We start from the raw sequence: 20,426 nt of genomic DNA, 5'->3' as shown, positions 1-20,426 counted from the left end.
AGGTGATGCCACCACACCAGGTTCTGCGCTATCCACGCTTATAGCTAGTCCATCAAAGACAAAAAAGAATGAGACAAGAAAGGCCGAGTATGAGGTAGTGATAGACAATAATTGTATATGTGGCCAAGCCAACTTGCTGTTGAAGTGCAGTGGCTGCAGAATGACAAAATGGCACCAAAGTTTCCTCTAGGTGAAATCTGTTCATGCAAGGCTCCAACAGTTCTCTGTTTCGAACAAATTTAAAAAGAGAGCTCAAAAGGCTGTACATGAACATCTATTTGTTGAGGAACTAGCAGACATAAAGGACAATGGGAAGTTAGCACTGGAAGAGTTGGAAATTTGTTTTCACTGGCTTGGGCACCAGAGTGCAAATGCAGATGTACTGATCTCAATGGAAGCTACTGATGTTGATTGAAATGGTGCCTTATAAGACACTGGTGAAATCTGTTGCTGTATCAATCCAAGTGAAGAACCTCCATGATTCTGGTGTCCGAGGCCTGAAACACCTGAATCATCAGATTCAGAGCGGATGTAGAGCAAGACCTGCAAAGATTCGTAACTTCAGAGTCTGTAATTCAGTGTAAACAGAGTCTAAAAACTCTGATGCTGGAATGGAAAGTCAGCATCCAACTTTCATAATAGAATCATATGCAATAGGTCTTATATGTACTACCAAGTATATTAATATAATATTTCTTGAGTTAAACAATCTCTAACTCAATTACATCAGAAAAAATTATATATATATAGACATTGCTAGTCTATGCACTAATAATTCTGATCCAATGTCACCATCTTGAGTGTTCGTGACCAAGTTTGTCTGTCCCATGCAATAGCTTTACTAGTCAGAGTGCTAGTCTACACCCTACTTACACTGACCAAAAAGAGCAAGTGTCCTTATTGGTGCCCCTAGTTTTATCATTCAAGGGTGTTAAATTCATTAGTAAATTGTCCCAAAGATACCAATGTGGAGCACCATTGTTAGTTAAAAGAGATATAGAGGGATGGGGGAATGAAGGAGAGGGAGAGGAGGAGAGAGATGGGACTGAGAGATGAGGTTAGGTTGCTAGGGAAAGAAGGGTCAATTGGATCCTTAAAATCAACCCACTTATCAAATTGGAATTTTCTTTCTTGAAAAATACCATTCCTCCATCTCACCAAGAAGGATAATTGACCTATTCCAGTCTATTAGCTGACATTTAACCTTCTTCTATTCTTAATTCTATAATTCTCCCTATGGATGTAATGTAGTTTTTTTCCTCTTTTAAAGTAAATGCCACATCTTTCTGTATGGGATACACACTCCTGGTGGTGAGATCTACACATCTTCAACTCCTGCGATTTTTCATTTCCGCTCATATATTCTTTGGTTTTCATAGAACATTTCTTTCATATGGCAATATTCTAGATGTGCTCATCCACACCGGGAGACAGCGAAAGAGGAAAAATTATACTATTAATTGGAAGTATATTTGTCACACACAATTTCAGTATAAATCAATTATTGATATTACAGCCATTTATTGACTCCATTATATTGAATAAAATGCATAAATAGCATGTGCCAATCCATTAAGTACGCATGAAAAAGATCCTTGAGCTGACTAATGCTAGCTTGGCAATTCTTTTTTTGACCAACCTAATGCATTGCACCAGGCAGTTCTTGCAAGTTATAATTACCAATCCTCTCAAGCTATCTGAGGTAAGAACATTTTTTATGTGCATGAAATAAGCACCCCCAGCATTTCTTGGTGCCAAATACCTGGGTAATTTTATACGAATCATCCAAAAAATCAAGTCACTCCATCTGTTTCTCTACTATGTGCCCCCTGGCTCTTACTCGAAATGTTGATTGTGATCGTCCGTACCACAGTTGTAGAAGTGCATGTTTCTTGATGTGAGTTGATTAAGGTTCTATTTTGCTAGCATGTAGCCTTCGTTTTCCCTCAACTTCCAGTTAACAAAGATGAGATAGATTTGCCGAGATGAGCATACAATATTACGGAAGAATTTTGTGCGCTGGATCTTTGACTGGAGGGTAGCTCTAAAATGGTCGCTGATCGACTCGAGGATCCAACAGCTTCTGGTTATTCTACATGCTGCCTTTTTTTTTTTTTTGGTTAATTTCGCATGTCCATAGAGAGATAGATCAAGTTGCAAATCGACTCTCCAAGTAGGGCCTTCAAATCCATATACGAAAATATTGAAAGTCCAATTTCCTCCATCAATCAAGAAAAATTGTAATTAAATGGACCGAGGTTGTATCCATTGGAACGTGCAATCGTCATTTGGAGATCTATGCAATGGATAAATGAGAGAATTTAGAACGCTTTGAGAGCTATGTAAGAAGCTATCCAGTGGTCGATCTTGTGAAACAATATCTATATTAAAATTTTTTTGTACAATATTTGTAGTGCAATAAAAATGATGTGGAGTATACAATCTAATCATGTTAGAGCATGTGGTCATCATTTTTTAACAGTATTTAATAGTATATTTAATATTTGCAGTCCTCTTTTTCAATTAAAATTTTGAATGACAAAAATATTTTTCTTCTTTTGAAAAAATTATTACATCCTGTATGAATATTATGACATCCTGTATTAAAATTATGATTTTTTATATAAAAAGTCATAATTTTTTACGAGATATTATAATTTTTATGAAGGGATGTCATAATTCTATGAAGGAGTGTCATAATTTTTTTTAAAAGAAAAGGATCTCGTAATTTTTGTGAAAGATTTCATAATTTAAAAAAAAAATTAAAAAAATATTTTTTTATTTAAAATTTTAAATAAAAAATAAAATTATCGATATTAAATATATATTAAAAAATAATAACTACATAAACAGCTCCCTTCATGATGAAAGTGTTCTTTTGGTTGAACAAATTCTTCTAATGGCATTGAAAATCTAACAATGGCACCTATGAATTTCAGATGCACGGAAATCATTAGAGTCACAGCAATCAAATGTTGAAACCTCAATAATGATTCCTGAATTCTCAGCTAAGAACATAAGCTTACACAAGATCAGAGGACACCGGAGAAACACCAATTGAAAAAGATCACTTCAACCAAACCCATAGATGTTAATTGTGAGAGTTGTCAAGGCCAGAGGCAGATATACTAGCTCTCGCTTCTACTTCTTCTAGTACCAAGGACAAACACCATTTCAGTATGCTATTGGCTCTTCTGAGCATTAGGCCTGACGGGCCTTGCTGATTTGATAATATAATTAACCCATTAGTATAAACATAATGGGAACGATGGTGCCAACAAAATAGACACTCTGGTAGGAGGCCAGTGTTTCCTTCAAGCTCAACACCTTCAACACAAAAACAACAGTAATGAACATCAGAAAACATCAGGTACGTATATTAAGAATCCCAAGACAAAATAGCAAAACTTCCAGCCATTCAATCAGAAGCCAGGATGCCCTGGTTTCTGATGCTGTATGAGCTATGGAGAAAAAGGGAAAAAGAGAAAAAAATCATAGATAGAGCAGATGAAATTGGATCACTACATTACTCCTATATTGCTCATATCTCACTCTTCCACCCCATGCCCGGGAGGCAACCACACTCATGAGCAATTATTTTAACCAGTCCAGTCAATGAAACGATGCTGCTCTACTGTGGTGCACAAAGACTTTTTCCAATATAGAATGGTTTGTGCAGCCCCGTGCTACATAAAAAACCAAGCCGGTGGCGCATAAAAATGAGTTTTGCCCTTTTACATGCTAAAAATAGAAAGAAAAAAAAAAGCCTGCTTTGTGCAAAAACCTCCCCTTTAGCGGTTTGCATACCAGGTCCCAAAAAATTCCTACTTTTAGCTTTTTACCTAAAAAGATAAAACAAAAAATTTCTCTAATAAAAGGAATCTTTGCACTAGCGAGCAAATAGTATTTCCATTTCAGCAAGCTTGGTATTTATCAAAGAGAGAATAAAAAATTATTTTATCTTCCCTAATTTGGTTTATAAATGCTAAAATAAAAAATTTTATGTCGTCATTTGCAAATACTGTAGGTATTGCACCTTTCTCAGAAAAAAAACAAAAATCTTTTGTCTTGCTTTTGATGTACAGTAAACTCCTTTGTTTTTTATCCGCATATCGGATGGACAGTTTTTTTTTTTTTCCTTTCCGGTGATGATCCACCAATTTTTTATTTACATATATTTTAGCTCAAAATATATATTAAGTTTTTTCCAAAAAATTTCAAATAAAATACTGTTTCTTTACATACATTGAAGTTTCAAGTGTGCATCCTCTATTGTAATAATTATAAATTAATTTTTCCCCGCCATGTGACAATAGTATTGACTTTTTTTTTTTAATGAGTTGGCAATTTTTCAATTCCATCTTACATGGATAAATATTTATTTATTTATATATTTAAATGTTGACCTTTGCCCAATGAGCATTGCCGGATTTTGCTTGAAATGAATCATTTAATAATTATTCATTTATGATTATTCAATTGATGCTTAATTTACTGCTAATTCTATTTACATAAATGGATATAATAAAAATTTCATCAAATATTACGTCGAAAAAGTCACATAAAAATTGTCACATTTTGTGTTGATTTATAGAATTAAAATTCTAAATGATATTTTTTAAAGATATTTTGTTAACAATATCCTGAACAAAAAAAATGATATATTAACTTTGAAAAAATATGTCCACGTTGAACTTTTTGCAAAAACATATCCGCATAAACATCCTTAGCTACAATCAAAATAATATATTTTATTCATTATTTTTTTACATAAATTTATTAATATATTTTTATTTTAAAAATTAGTAAAATTTAATCATAATCTTAATAACATGAGTACTATTCAAAAAAATCAAATCCAAAAAGACAAGACACAAGATCCTATAGTTTAAGATAAATCTTTATCATTAACATTATTTTTTAAAAAAATAAGTTTTTTTAATTTTTTTTATACCTTAGCTCAATTTAAAAAGATACAAAAGTAGGAGATTAAAATAATTATTTTTTTATCTAATTATTATTTTTAAAATATATTTATTAAAAAATTAATTTCACATTCCCTACTTAGACGTGCTTTCTTGCCAGTGAACCATCCTTTTGCCTCTAAACATACAACTTGAGTCATTTTTTAATGAATAAAAAATTTATCTAAAAATTTATATTTTTTTAATAAATATTTTTAAATAATAATTAAATAAAAAATTATTTACATATATTTATATATGAAAAAATAATTTTAAAATTAATTATATATTTTTTATATTATTATTATTTATATATTTTAGATGGGGTTTTCGAAGTCGACGGTAGAAAAGTAATATGAAGATATTGATAATTTAATTAATAGAAATATTAATTATTTTTTATAATATTTATTTATTAAAAAAACCCACGTCACCTTCCACGAGCGCCGCGGGACTCTGTGCCCGCGGGGGTGTTAACAAACCAGTTCCGCGCACTGCTAGCTCGCGCGCACTAACTTGTGCAAATTCTCGTTGGCAGCCGCATAGCAATATTGATCTTATATTAACACCCTTGCCGGACAGCGTAAAGCCGGTTTCGGGACCGGCGACTACAAAATGGCCGTCCCCAGCGCGGCCTAAATTTCATGATTTCGCTCGATTTCGAACGCTCTTACCCCTATTAAAAAACGGAAGAACCGGCGCCATAAGACCTCTCCTCCCCTCTAAACTCTTTCTAAATCCCCGCATCTGCTCGGTCTCGTCTTCTCCCCTCCTCTCCCTCTTCTACCCTTCTGCTCCTATTTATCTCCTCCATTTTTCTTCTTTTCTTCGCTTCCTTCGACGGTTTTGCTTTCAAGAACTCCGATAAATCCCGCCTCTCGAAACCGATTCCCGTTCCTCGCCTCTCCTTCCGGCTCCGGTCACATGGGGAAGCCGATTCGGAGCCGGCCGCGGCGTAGCCAGCGCACACGCTTCACGAGATCCGAGGTAATCTCTGTCTCCGTTTTATCTTGGTGGGTTTCTTGGAACAATCTCTTTTCCCGAGGTATCTGCTTGCTTCTCTCCTTTGGATGCTGTCTTTCGTTCGTATGCTTTAGGTTTTTGTTTGAGGTGGCTGCGTTCTTTTTGTTTGGAGTTTCTTCGCAACGAGTTCTTTCTAGTTTGTGAAATCTTGAATTGATTGGATGATTTGATAGTGGAATGTGGTTCTTGGTCAATGTGTCAGCCTGATGAGGGTTTTGGTTCGGTGATCGAGAAGGGGAACAGAGGAAGTTCTTTTTTTTCCTTGGCAGATGTTTGTCGATGATAGAATTGTTCTTGTATGAGATTTTTGCCCTATTCTGTGTATTGCAAGAATATTGTTATTCATAATTGGATAATGATGGACACAGAACTTTCAGTCTGGAAATGTCTCATCCATCAAAATATGTTTTTTTTTAATATTTATTTATTTTTTAAGAGATTGAAGTATGCGCTGCTGATGCATGAGTAAATTTTTATTGGCCTTCTTTTTGTTTGTTTGGTAATCCAACGTACCAAAATTGTAGCACATAGCCACATAAAATTATACTTTTCTTGCTTGTGCCAAAGGCGGTAAAGGTTTTGATCATGTATTTTGTAGACTTTTTTTCTGAATTTTTTTTTCGGGGTAGGGATTAGTGAAGTGATCAGTTTAACTATGAATATAGCCCTGCAGCTAATTCCACCACAAAGCTGTGTTTTTTGTTATGTTGTTTTGATGTTATTTGTACATCGAAACCTGCTAAAGGATACATCATGAAAATTAATATTCCACTTCTTCGCTTTCCCTTTCCATGCTTGCTTCTTATTTCCTCTCATCTTTTCCCTAATGATATAAATGCGTTATATTTTTATTGGCTAAACAGACCAGAATGCATGGGCTGTAAGCAGCAATGCATCAAGTAGGGCAGCAATAACCTGCTTTTGCTGACAGAAGATTCTGTCATTCATGCTCTGCTGCAGTCCTTCTTACTGTTGAGTCCTAAATTTGTCGTTCTTTTAATGCCTGGGGTTGAAGAAAATGCATATGCCCATTTATTAACTGTTATCCTCAGCAATTGACAGCCCGCAGAAGCATTGAAGTAGTGCTCTTCCCAGGAGTTGTGACTGCTGTGATGCTGTTTTGCTGAGTATTTGTCGTGTCTGAAATACCTTTATTATTGCACTGATATTTTCTCCTATTTTTTTTCTTTAAAGATTTAGTGTTTTTGCAGCTTATTGGAGCCAATAATTAATATGAAACCAATCCTTCTTAAGTTACAAATGAATAGTCATTATATTTACTTTCTTATTTACTTAAAATTCAAATGACAAGATAAACCTCTTACTATGTTCAATCATAAATCCTTTGTTCTCAGAACACTCATTGGAACTTAATACCTTGGACTCATCAACTGATAATACCAGCTGCTTTCTTTTCTTCAACAGATCAGCCAGATGGAGAATTTACTTGCGGAGAAAAAAGATGAATTAGATCAAATTTTTTTTCAGAATGTTACCAAAGAATTGAAGTGAGTTCTTTTTTTTTTTAAGAAAAAAATATATCTTAACATTCTCTGAAGTGTTCTGTTTATTAATCACATGCATATTAATCATTTTTAGTAGTCTGTTACCCTTCAAGGCAGAAATTGCAGATGGTTTCTCCTTGACATCATTCTTTTTTGTTTCGTGACAAACAATGACAGCTTCTACATAATGTTTTCTCATATTTGAGGAATTCTGTTTCAGTGCTGCTTCAGGTCGAGCTGGAAGTAGAGCTATACAAATGGAACAGGTTTTTCCCCCACATTGTAATCACTGTGCTTGTAATGTAGTGCTATTCCACATGTAATGTCTTCTTAGTATCAGGTGCAAAAGTGGTTCCAGAGTGAGAAGAGAAATCAGGCAACTGAAGTTACCTCCTCACCTAATCCTTCGGAAGAATTCATTAATATCTCAGACACAAGCCTTTCAAACAGTGCACCGGAAAGTTCTTCGGACCTGCCCAAAGGTGCTTTATACATCACTTTTTCTTATTTTATGTCTGCACTGTGCCATTAAGTTTCCGATATCTGTTATTTAAGTCTGAAGTAAGACCCAAGTGATATCTGTGTTATTGGATGATAACATTCTGCCTTTCTGATTAATGCCATGCTTAAGCCATGTTTGGCCTTGCTTTACCCCCTGTTTTCTGTAATTTAAGAATAAAAAAAAATGAACAAGGAGAGAACAAAAAACATGTATAACCTATGATCACGATTTCTTGAAAAAGTGAAACCAACGAGATTATCATGATTTCTTGAAAAAGTGAAAGCAATCAGATCTTTCCTTCTTCTTCTTCTAGGATTTCAAGATGACCTACTCCTCTCCCTCCAAATCCCCGATCCTATTTCTCCACATCACGTGGATCTTGCCTCCTCTTTGTTATTGTCACCACCTCCATGAAAACCACTTTCATTTTTACCTCTTCCTCTATACTTTCCACCCCCTCCACAACCCCAACCAACAACCCCCCACACCCCCCCCCCCCCCCCCCCCCCCGCTGCAAATCTCTTTTACTCTTTAAAAAGGGTGGCTTAGTGCACGAGGCTCCTAGTACCATGGGGTCTGGGAAGGGTCGGATATATGCAGTCTTACCTTATCATGTAAAGAGGCTGCTCCTATGTTTTGAGCCCATGAGACCCAAGTCACTATGGAGCACCTGTGGTACACTCTCCTCCTCTTTGCTTCCTCCAAACCTAATCAGTCTGGATCCCACCCTCCTTTCTGTTAGTGCCGGCATTACTATTACCCACAGCCACCACCACTACCATCTCTGGTCTCCACTACCTCCTCTTACCCTCCCCCTCCCAAAGGCGACATTTTTTTTTTTTTTGTTGTGTAATTATATAAATTGGAAAAGTGGAATTGATGCCTGAAACAACTGTGATTTCCATAACATATTCTACAGTCTGTCATACTGTCACATTCTTGCAGTCAAGTATGAGAGCGACGCTATGATAAATAAAGAAAGATGTAAAAGAACGTAGCTGCATGAAAAAATTGGAAACTATCTATAGCTTATTATTTGAATATGATGCCTTAGTTAGATGAATGTTTTGCATTGTCAATGCTCGGGCAAATTCCATCTCTGATATTGTGATTACCACTTATTTATCTTATCATATACACATGCAATGGCACAACTAGTAAATCAATAGCTATTGAAATGTCTAAAATCATTGTAGGGTTAGACCATTAGGGATCTCAAGCTGTCTATGCACTGACAAAAATACATAACTGAATGATTCTTACCTTAAATTTCATGCCTAAAGCAAATATATGTCCATTCAGTTGTCTTTTAAAGAAACTAATGTGTTCCACCCATAAATTGGCTCCCTTTTTCCCCAATCTCTACCAAATCATGGGAATGCCGATTTAAATGATTGAACACATTCCAACTATGGTTGTTAGACGGTAGTCTCTTCTTCAATGCAATGCTCATCCTCAAGTGTCGTGCTGGTTTTGGATGCATTTGCTTCTTTAGTTGCCCAGAATCAATCCCCTGGGATACATACAAAGACTTGATATGCTCAGTTGTGGTAGATTTGTCTGCATGCTGGATCTAGATCCCCCCTCATCCGCATAAAACATTAGCAATAGTTTTAACATTGCCGTGAGGCTGGTTGTTTGGGGCAATCTTGCTATGAGATAAGCCAGGCGTGGCAACGTCATGATTTTCGAGTCCCATTTGTGCTAAAAGATATCAGTTCCGCCCTTAATGTGTGCCCACTGAGGACTGCACCAGGATGGGAGTGCTAATGTTTTAACATTGTAGACTGAATTGTTCAACTTCCAAAACACTAGTTTTCTGGTATTTTATACATCTTGTAATTACTGCACAGTCAATGTCACATACTTTGCCTCATGAAAATTAGAACTGATACTGTACAGTCTTTTTAATTTTGGATTTTCATTCAGATACAGGAGAGAAGGTTCCCGATGAAATGAATTGGGAGTTTGAGGCCAGATCATCAAGAGATGGGGCATGGTAAGCACTTTGTAAGGCTTTCCATGTGTTCTAACTCCATATATGCAGATTTGCCTCAATCTGTAGTCCATTCTTAGGATTTTTTTTTTGGTAACTATGTTTTTCTTTTGAACTTGGAGAAGGGCAGCCCCAGAGCCCCACCTCCTTTTTTGGGTAAGTATCTACTATAAATTTGTTATGAATTTCACCCTTGACTACATAATATCTCATCCAAAGCTTGTGGGAATCTGTTTCTTTTGAAGATGGGTAAGCTCTAATGCTTATCATTAATTGTCCTGGCTATTAAACTTGTAATATTGGGCAAAGCCAGAAATTTTTCTTGGGCTGGGGGGAGGGGGACCAAAATCATGATACACTTACACAATGGATCATTCATTGGGGAAAATATGTAGATTCATATGAAAATGCTAATGCATCTTTCCTTAACCTGTTCTATGATTCTGTATTTCCAACTACCTAAAACTGAAATATATGAAAATCTGAAAAGAAGTTGACATATATGGGTTTGTTAAATATGGACAGGAGTTATATTTAACAGGTTTCCTAAAGTTTTCTTTTAAACAAGAATACAAAAGCTATTTATTAGAAGATAATAAGAAAAATAGGTAAGCAAGGAAAGCTCTCAGGATTTTCAGGAGGTGGGGGCGAAATAGTCATACATGGAAGGCCTTGGAGGGCCAGCTATTCAAATTCCAAATTATATGAACTTGGGTTCGCGGTGCTAACGTGCACTTTAACCATGCCAGTAGGAGGGTGGCACTTGCCCCATTACCCACCCCATGTGGCTCAGCCCTTCACTGATGCCTACCTTTTGTGAATTTTTCTAACTTTTGGCTTTCAAAGGATGGGAATATTTGCGAGTGGAACTTGTGATGATATGATGCTGCTGTTAGTGATAGCTTCAAATATGTATATGACATTGATGATAATGGTACCTTCTATCTACATATAGGAGCATAGATTCCAATTTTTTTCTGGATCTGTTGAAGTGATGCCCTTGGTTCTTTTCCCTCCTGCCATGCCTGTGCCACATAGAACTATGAGCATCACGAACTTTATTTCTCTTCCCATTTGATATTTTTCTTCTATGTATCTTCTCCTCCATTTGGCTTCTAATGGCTTGATTCTTTATATATGATTTCACACAAGGGTCTTGGTTGTTCCCACCTACATTATATGTGCACTATTATTGAACGGATAAAAAGTTTGTTCCAGAAGCCAGTGTCTGATAATTGTCATATTGATAATGTAACACAAATCTTTTGATCTTCTGACTTTGTTACTTGTAGTAAGCCATTGCTTGTTTTTCTGATTCATTCTCCTTTTAGGTCTTCCCGCAATTCCAGTTTCTACAGGGTCACTGGAGCATTATTTTGTTGAGACATTTGCCGTAAGGGGAGTAAGATCCTGATATGCATGTGAGAAAAGGCACAAAGTTTCTAGCTAGGGTTTCGTGTTACCTCGAATATTTAACTCCTTGCATGGATGGCTACAAAAGGATTGAACTTTGGGGACCTGATAAATAGTGAACTGTAGCAATTGGGCTTTGATGTATTGCACATTATTATGTGACGTAATGGGCAATATCATTGTTCTCATCTGATAAGGACAGCTGAGAGAGACAATTATGTAGAGGGAGTAAAAATAGACATGCATGGACAAGCGAATGACAGTGGATGGGGGTTGGCTTAACCAATGGACAACAGTTTGGAGGGCAAGACAAGATGAGAAGACAGGCAAAAGTTCCATGCTCAGATGATGTGTGAGTTGCATGTCAGGTTGAGGCAAGTCGGAGGGGTGTCAAGCCACTGAAGGACTCGTAGCTGTGGAACTAGAGAGGCGACGGTGATCTATAATGAAGGGGCCCAAGGAAGAGTTATGATAATTTAGATCATGCCATAAGGAACGTGGGATGCTTAAAGTCAAAAAGACAAGTGCAGATAACAAAAAATGGACCATTAATTGCCTGAAGAGCGGGATTGGGAGTATGAGTGTGGGGGAAGTTGATATTTTAGAAACACTTTTGATAAGGAAGTACTTAGAAAGCGGAAGCAGGTTTGGGAATCTAGGATAAGAGGGTGCATTATCCTTGGTAAAAGATTCCAACTACTAAGAATGGACCTATTTCTGAGAGACGAGACACGCAATAGCCGAAGGTAGAGGCTCATACTTCATTTGGTTGTTGTTGAGAAAATAAGAGAAAGAAAACAAATATACAAGAAAACTTTCAAAGTTTGCTATGAAAAAAGGGAGTGGAAAGGCTGATCATTGTTTCCTCCATATTTGCTGGTGGTTTTCAGATAGAGTGAACCAAAAATGAGGCAACTGGATTACATTGGCCTGTAACTTATCTTCTTTTATGCTCATCTTTCATAACATTTTTTTAAAGAAAATCTTTGTTTCCTTTTCTCCCTCTTTCATTGAGTTTGTCTTCATTTCTTTTGTTTGCTTAGCAACCTCCTAGAGAGCCCTAGTGAGTCATCATGAGAAGGTAAATGAAGCATGATAATCAAATGTGCAATACTGCATATAAACTGCATGATGGTGGAACTGTTCATTAGATCCTTGGACAACTTCGATATGATTAATGCCAATACAAATAAAGGAACTAGTTTAAGACTGCTTTCGTTGACCAACACCGGAACAATGGTAAAAATGTGATATCACCATTTGACACTTTGTGTAGGTCTATTAAGTTGCAGGAGGTCTTGCAATGAGATCATAGATGCAAGTGCTCAGATGTTGTGATGATCTATATAAAGGATGTGTCAATCTCACGGAATGCCTTAAAATGTTTCTCATGAATCAGCCTAACATTCTTGGTGACCTGTAGTCCTGTATGTTGAGGATAAATAAACAATGCAATAAGTGGTCTGATAAGGTAGCCCAGAGCCCTCTTATATTACACACTCATATATGAAATATCTCTGGAATGTACGTATCTGTATGCAATCCATACCGCTGGTGTTCTAGTAAACAGTCCTTGACTTTCAAAACAGATAAATATAGAATTAACTGCTAATTTATGGCTTAACTTTTTTGAAACTCTTATCATGCCTGGTTAATCTTTTTCTGTCACTGCAGGTATGATGTTGCTACTTTCCTCACGCACAGAGTTCTTAGTTCGGGTGAACTTGTAAGGCAATTTATTTATTTGTTTTCTTTATGTCGTAACTCCAAGGCTTAATAATTTGTCAACCATGAGATAATATCCTTAATGATCTCATTTTGGTTTGCTTGCCAGGTCTATTTTCTGCATGTGAATTACACTTGCAGCATTTGCTAAAACACGTCATTCTGATTCTTGTGCTGTCACATATATATGCTGTCACAGTTTTTCTGTCATGAAGATATTTTTAGTTTCATATATGAATGGCTCTAAACATGAGCATGGAATAGAAGGGGAAAAACCAACTGTCTTTGGAGCATGATATCTGCTCTGATAGATGCTGACTATGCCTGATTCCTCCAAAGAAATCATTTATATCTTGCACAAAATATTTCAAGTACTTCCTTTCCTGTTAGTATTAAGGCATGCTCTACAAAAATCAGGGCTAGGTTTATTGTTGGCCTACTTGATTATTGACATAATGCAACAAAAGTTCTATTTTTACCCAGCTTTTATATAGCCGCAACAATGTGCTTCCTCAATATAGTAAACAATGTGTTTAAAAATGAAGTATATGGCTTGATGCATGTATAATTAATACTGAAGAAATTCTAGAACATTGTTAACAGATGTCACATGTAACCCAATTGTGACAGCCTAGTGCTAATCCAAAACGTCTGTTTATCCAATGTATCTTTTTTCTTGCAGTCATATTCCCAGACAGTCCTCTCTTATTTTATGGTATATGTATGGGGAACTTCTAGAGAAATATTGGTTTATTGTTACATAGAAAAATTGTAAAATATTGTTCTGACTCATCCTTAATGTTGCAATCAGATTGTCAAACGTTCATTGGTATGTGTGATCTATCTTCATGTTATTCTAGGAAGTTCGTGTCAGATATCAAGGATTTGGTGCCGAGGAGGATGAATGGGTGAATGTCAAGAGGGCAGTACGGGAGCGCTCGATTCCTCTCGAGTCCTCTGAATGTCGGAAGGTCGCAGTGGGGGATCTTGTTCTCTGTTTTCAGGTAGGTCTTTTACGAACAAATATATTTCCCTTCTTGTACCTTGTAACCAGTCATTTATTTCCTCTGAGGACTTCACTTCAGGAAAGTGCTGAACAAGCTACATACTATGATGCGCATGTCATAGAAATCCAGAGGAAACTGCATGATATAAGGGGCTGCAGGTGTCTCTTCCTGATCCAATACGATCATGATCAAACTGAGGTAATTGTTATCTGAACTGGATGTTTTAACGCCACTCTTTTTTACCATAACCATGACATTAAGTATTAGTTAAAACCATACACAGGGATCTAATAAGATCGTATTTTTCACTGTTTGATTGTTTTTGCATATGTCAGGAAAAAGTTAATTTAAGAAGACTCTGCCGGAGGCCAGCAAATTGATCTCAAGGTTTCACTTACATATTACTGATGAGGGCAATCATTTCCCAGCCACTGATCTTTCCGGTATCAGAGGTGGGCCATGATGGCACCCAAGACCATAGGGGATTGCATTTCGGTGACAGAATGGTCATATTTTATTAAGCTATCTTTCAATGATCATTTGCCGGCAATGTTACGAGTTTAGGGTAACTTACAAGATGGTTGCAGCTCCATGGCTGATAATGTTCTTAGTTCTTATGAAACTCAACAATCACCTAATTCATTCTTTGATTTGTCATGCTATCTTGATAGTTGCAGCTGAAGTGGCGAACCTGACTAGCCTGTTCATGAGTGGAGGTTACTGGTAGATTAAAACATATTTAATTGCGTGTAGGGCCTGTTGGATGCATGAATCTTTCCTCTCTGGGTATTATTTGTCCAAGATTTCTTGAAATCGTTAAACTAAGAAATTTTTGCAAATGTCCTTTCCCGTATAATAAATAATTTTATCAACACAAATGTTGCGTATGGATCCGTCCTTCATTAATCCTGGACCCTGCATCCATTTGAGGTTTATGTCTAGCTTTTGTTCATATTGATCAGGTTGGGTCCAAGACGAAATATGAAAAATATTTTTTTGGTAAAAAACTATGAAAAATTTTTAAAGGCCCATAAGTCTCCAAGTTGAGTTCGGGTATTGTAAGACCCTTGCTTTGGCCAAGTGTATCCGGCTCGGCAGGTTTGGATCTAATCTGGGTTCCACTTAGTACCAAAGTTATGAGTGTGCAAGTGGCTTGGTCGGTTGAGATATAACTCTAATCTAGCGTCATTGGGGATGTTTCCCATGCACAAGTTAGTTTAACAAAAATTAAGTGAACATAAATAAATCCATATGACCGGTAAATAGGTGTTCACTTAGGACAACCCATTAAATTTAGTAGCAAGTTCAGCCCAAAAGGAAACGAAAAGGGCGGATTGGAGTTAATGAACGTAGTGCATGAAATAGTACGGTAGCAGAAAAATTACTTTGGACATTTTCTTTTCGATTGTCACAAGTAACCTTCATAAGAGTGATAATTAGATTAATAATATTGTCAACAACCTGATATAGGTCAGAATCTAATGATCATTCAATCTTGCATTGTTTGATTTGCTTAAACTATATCTAACTATTCATATATGAAAACTCAATTCAACTCACTGTAAATTGCACTCAACATAAGCCGAACCAATAATGTCAGACTGACAACCATGTTGACTCGAATATGCACCATCTGGACCTAAGTTTGCAAATAACTAAGCTTACAATGGATTCAATCAAAATTTAATAAAACTAATTGGATTGGCACTTTTAGAGGTGCATAGCTTTATAATTACATGATTTGTTTGGCTAGCAATCAAATCAAATGATTTGGAATTTGGATTGGGATCAGTTTGATTGGACATCGGTTCAACATTAGCAACTCAGTTTGAGAGAAAAAGAGGTTGATTGATATTAGGAATCTGATTCCTATTTATTGCCCTCAACGGCATTATAAAAGATATATGATAGGGATCAAGTTTATAACAAGGTCTCATTTAATATTAATATTATCCACAACACCAACATACATGCATGCACGTATAAAAGTATATTTAATCAAGACTCTGTCGTGTCCAAAAACCTTAGAACCGGATGCTATATATCTTATTATAGTATTAAGTCCAAGTACAGGTAGAATACCCGGCCTGCAGAGTCCCAGTGACAGGCTTAATCAACATCAAGCAATTTAAAAAAAAATAGATGTTCGTGATTTCCATTTTGTTACATAATTCAGATTTAACCTATCTTTAGTTGATAGTTAATTACATAAAAACAGTGTAATCGGATACATCCCAGTAAAAAACAAGGGGCAGCCCAATTTTTATTAACATTTACATTTTCATCCCAACCAAAAATCAAGGAACCTCAAAATGCTACATCTTGGAGATAGAGGCTCTCAGGTCGAGAAATTATTGGTTAGAACAAGCTTACGGCGTGTTACATCCAATAATAAACCAACACACCATTCAAAAAAATAAAAAAGTGCACTGTTATCTATGCTTCTTTGAAATTTTTAAATAAAAAAATTTACTTTTACTATTATGAATGGAAAAAATTCATTTTTTTAGATGATGTGCTAGTTTGTTATTAGATGGTGCAACGCACTAGTTTTAGTGAACCAACCAAACATGGTAGGTAATATTTATTCATTTAAGAGGACATGGTCAAAAAGAGAAGGTTTTTGAACTGTGACCATTATATCCTTTGCAAGTTTGTAGCATGTGTCAAAACTCAAGGAGATGGTGAGCAACCTAGGGGACCACCCCAAGATCTTGAAGGCAGGAGATATACTAGAAGCAAGCTGGAGAAGGTTGGTGCAAAGGTGCACCATTTGGGTCTTACAGTGCTATCACTAGAGGAGGTGGACTCATCAGGTGGTTCCTAGAGATGGTCGAGCTCTTGGAGGAGATTCTGAGGGAGGATTTGGAGTGCTGGACAGCCTCGACGGTGGTGGCGAGGAGCTTTGGTTGGAGGGTGGCGGTGGAAGAGGTGGCTAGGGAGTTTCAGCTACGGGCATGTCTGAAAGGGAAGGTGGTCGGGTACAGGCTCGAGAAGAGCTCTTCCTACTCTTTCACTTTAAGGAGGCCAAGGAGAGGGATCTGATCCTCCATCGATCGTGGATTGTCACTGGACAGGTGTTGGCGGTAGAGACATGGAGGCTCAAATTTTTTTCGATGGATGGAGCTATTAGATCGGCCCTATTGTGGATTCGACTACCACGACTCCTGGAGGAGTTTTGGGGAGAGGCCATGATTACGGAAGCGCTCCGCTTGGCGGGGAGCTATCTTTGGTGGATGAGTGCACAGTGGAGTGGAGGCAGCTGAGTTACGCCCGAGCATGCATAAAGATGGATCTCTCTCGACCGTTGAGATCGATGGTGCTAATCAAGAGTCCGGACAACCCTTCTAGCAAAGGTTCATCTACGAAAACCTCAACAGCCTTTGCCTCCGGTGTGGCTGTTTCCATTGGCCGGAGGAGGTGTCGCAGCCGAAAGGGGAGATGGTGTATCAATGGCCAGCCTGGGCTCAGACAATGGCATCCGGGCTGAAGGAGAGGACATGGGGGTGGCTTCGGAGGGGCCGTGGCTGGTGACCATTTGACAGTGGCAGCCTAGGCCGAAAGCACTAGGGGGGTTGAGGAAGGAGTTCGAGTTGACTTAGTCCTCTAAGTCAGAGTCAAGGGCGAGATAGCTTGGACCGGATATGACTCATATGGGCTTAGACTGAACTGACTCAATAGTCGGATTCGACGGCTGGAGAAAGCCATCCAAGATCGCATAGTGGCGATCTCCCATCAGACCCAGTCCTGAATCAATGGCTGGATTTGATGCTGGGGATGTCGAGATTGGTGCGGGGTGAAGCACCGGTTGGGGCCTAGGCATGGACTGGCCTACAAATTAGTTCGGGCTGCTGACTGAGCCCGAGCGCTAGTTGGCTCTGAGCTAGCATGCAGGCGCGGGCCTTTCAAAGGGTGCGCTGGTGGCTTAGTCAGGGGTGGGCTTGCCCTAGCCCAAGCACACCCGGTCCTCTGACTTTGATGCTGGTTGGGCACCTATGAGGCCTAATGGATGTGATTTGGGTTTGAGGGGCCTAGAAAAGGGTCCTTGAGGAAGAACAGGGCCAAAGGCAAAGCCTTGGCCAATCCAAAGGCTTATATGGAGCTGGCAGTTGGCACTGAAGGCCTTGGGGTCTTCATTTCCATAGATAGGACCTCAAAAGAGGAGGGGAAGGCATCGATTCAGACAGAGGCAGTGGCAGGTGACTCGGGTGGCCTAGTTGAGGGGGGAAGTTCTAAATAGAGGATGGAGCATGGGCTGGAGAGTGACCCTGTGCCTCTAAGGAGAGTAGACTAAGTGCACATGGATGCATCAGTGGGGAGGTCAGGATATAGTCCATGAGGATGTTGTTACCTATCTAAAATAGGCCATCTAGGGGGAGGGTGTGAGCCCATCAGCAATGGACTCAATAGTAGTTGGGATTAAGGTAAGATTTTAGGCTGAGGGGGGCTTTGGTGTAGATCCCCTTCCCTATGAATCATCTCAGTGAGGTTACTGATTTGGAATACTCAAGGTGTGAAGAAGCTCTCGTTTCAGTTGACCTTTAGTAGATTGATCTAGTAGTATGGCCCTAACATTTGTATCATACTCAAGACTTGGCTCTCGAGGGCGAGTCTTGCCTAGGCCATATGGCAGATCCCAATGGCATGGAGCACCTACGTGGTGGAGTCTAAAGGCTTATCGGGGGAATCCTAATGATGTGGCGTCATGGCTTGGTCAGGAAGGATACATTCTATAGACGCAAGCGGTAGATAGCCTTAGTCATCTCGAAGCATATTGGAGTACTTTCTGTCTAGAGTGTACACGAGTACTCAGTATAAGGAGCGGAGGGTGCTCTAATCCGAGATTTTTAGGATAGTGTCGCAGGGCTTGCCCATTACTAAGGATTTCAACTGTATTATGGGTTCTCATGAGAAGAGGGGTAGTAGGTAGCATATGGACAATATTGACTTTAGAGAATTCAAATAGTTTATCGGCAATGTGGGTCAGATTAATCTTAACTACTTTGATCCCAGATTCACTTGGTGCAATAACTGACAGGTGATAGATAGGATTTGAGAGAGAATTGATCGGGTGCTTGCCACCACTGAGTAGCTCTAGTGGTTTTTGGTGCACTAGGTTCGGCACCGAGGATTACGTCAGATCATTGCCCGATCCTTATCATCGTGATGGCCTGCACTTGCCCAGGGGTCCTTTTAGATTCGAGAAGTTCTGGACCATCTACCCAAGATCATGGGATCTAGTTCGGAAGGTATGAAGGATCTGATCCATAAGTGCGAGGTATTGAATGATTTGGAGGTTGGAGTTTGCTAAATGTAGACTCCTCCGATGGAACCATCTTGAGGTTGGAGACATCTTAGGTGGATCAAGTAGGTAGAGGTGGATATTGTAAAGCTATAGTTGAGGGAGGATCAAGAGGGGGGCTGATGAATACTTAATTTAAATCACTAGAGGTACTAAATATTATAATAATTGATGTTATTTTATTAAAATTTGATGCTCTCTAGTCTATTTTGCAAGTGATAGAGAGTTTGGATTCATACGATTCAAATTGGACTCAAATCGGATCAAATTTGAGTGAACCAGACAACCAGCTCCCATTCCAGTATGAACGCGACTTAAAGATCAAGAGTTAAGAAGCAACCTCTCCAATCAAGAGTCCAGATTAGAAGATAAATGAAATCAAGTATGAACACGACTTAAATCTCAAAGGCTCAGATTAAAAGATTACTCTTCATGAAGATCCAAGGGTCCTTATTCACATTCCACCTCTCTTTTCATGAAACCCTAGCCTCTCCACTCTATAAATAGAACCCCAATGCCTCCATCTTCTCCAATCAAGCCAACCCTAAGTTCTCTTCAAACTTCTCTCTCTTTCTCTTCTCCATAAATTTAAGGGAGGTACTAACTCTAGCACGACACCATATTCCTCCACAGATCTCTTTTCCACATCTCAAAAAACTAAGAGAGGTCTTAATTCTAGTGTCGCTATCATTTTTCTTTCACATATCCTCTTTCATCTACCTTTCTTTCTTAAAGTTCTTAGATCAAGTCTTTCAACCATTTTGCCGCTGTCTGTACGGAGGAAGACGAAGGATTCAAGGAGACATATCCACTATCGGATGCAACTAGAAGATCAACTTGGTTTCGTTGTTCTTGCATCGAACTTTTATTTTTTTCTATTATATATTTTTTTATTTAATCAATGAAAAATATTTTTATTACAATTTTTTTTATTTTTTTTAGTTTCTTGTAATCTATTATTTTTTATTTATATTTTTGAAACAATTAAT

General features: G+C 38.0%; 1 protein-coding gene across 2 annotated transcripts; it reads left to right on the top strand.

The window, feature by feature from the left end:
• The first annotated feature begins 5,565 nt into the window (after positions 1–5,565).
• On the top strand, positions 5,566–14,797 carry LOC105047440 (protein SAWADEE HOMEODOMAIN HOMOLOG 1). Of its 2 annotated transcripts, none has more exons than XM_073259043.1 (9): positions 5,566–5,951; positions 7,413–7,495; positions 7,713–7,758; positions 7,833–7,974; positions 9,930–9,993; positions 13,078–13,129; positions 13,989–14,132; positions 14,214–14,333; positions 14,471–14,797. In XM_073259043.1, exons 1-9 carry the CDS (start codon positions 5,889–5,891, stop codon positions 14,513–14,515), a joined length of 759 nt encoding a protein of 252 aa, XP_073115144.1. In that variant the 5' UTR covers positions 5,566–5,888; the 3' UTR covers positions 14,516–14,797. The 2 variants fall into 2 exon arrangements, with proteins under 2 accessions (XP_073115144.1, XP_010924663.1); XM_010926361.4 differs by having other exon boundaries at positions 5,569–5,951; positions 9,924–9,993.
• Positions 14,798–20,426: the final 5,629 nt, after the last annotated feature.

Source organism: Elaeis guineensis, chromosome 6 (assembly GCF_000442705.2).
Source record: "Elaeis guineensis isolate ETL-2024a chromosome 6, EG11, whole genome shotgun sequence".
NCBI classification, from domain to species: domain Eukaryota; kingdom Viridiplantae; phylum Streptophyta; class Magnoliopsida; order Arecales; family Arecaceae; genus Elaeis; species Elaeis guineensis.
The sequence above is the reverse complement of the archived record's forward strand: the minus strand, read 5'-3'. Positions and strand labels throughout refer to the sequence as shown.

Bases quoted from the DNA above. Each gene is read 5' to 3' on its own strand.
- LOC105047440 (XM_010926361.4), top strand. From the start codon at position 5,889: ATGGGGAAGCCGATTCGGAGCCGGCCGCGGCGTAGCCAGCGCACACGC. The intron at 7,759-7,832 runs GTTTTTCCCCCA...TCTTAGTATCAG, and splicing joins GAGCTATACAAATGGAACAG to GTGCAAAAGTGGTTCCAGAG. The intron at 7,975-9,923 runs GTGCTTTATACA...ATTTTCATTCAG, and splicing joins TTCTTCGGACCTGCCCAAAG to ATACAGGAGAGAAGGTTCCC.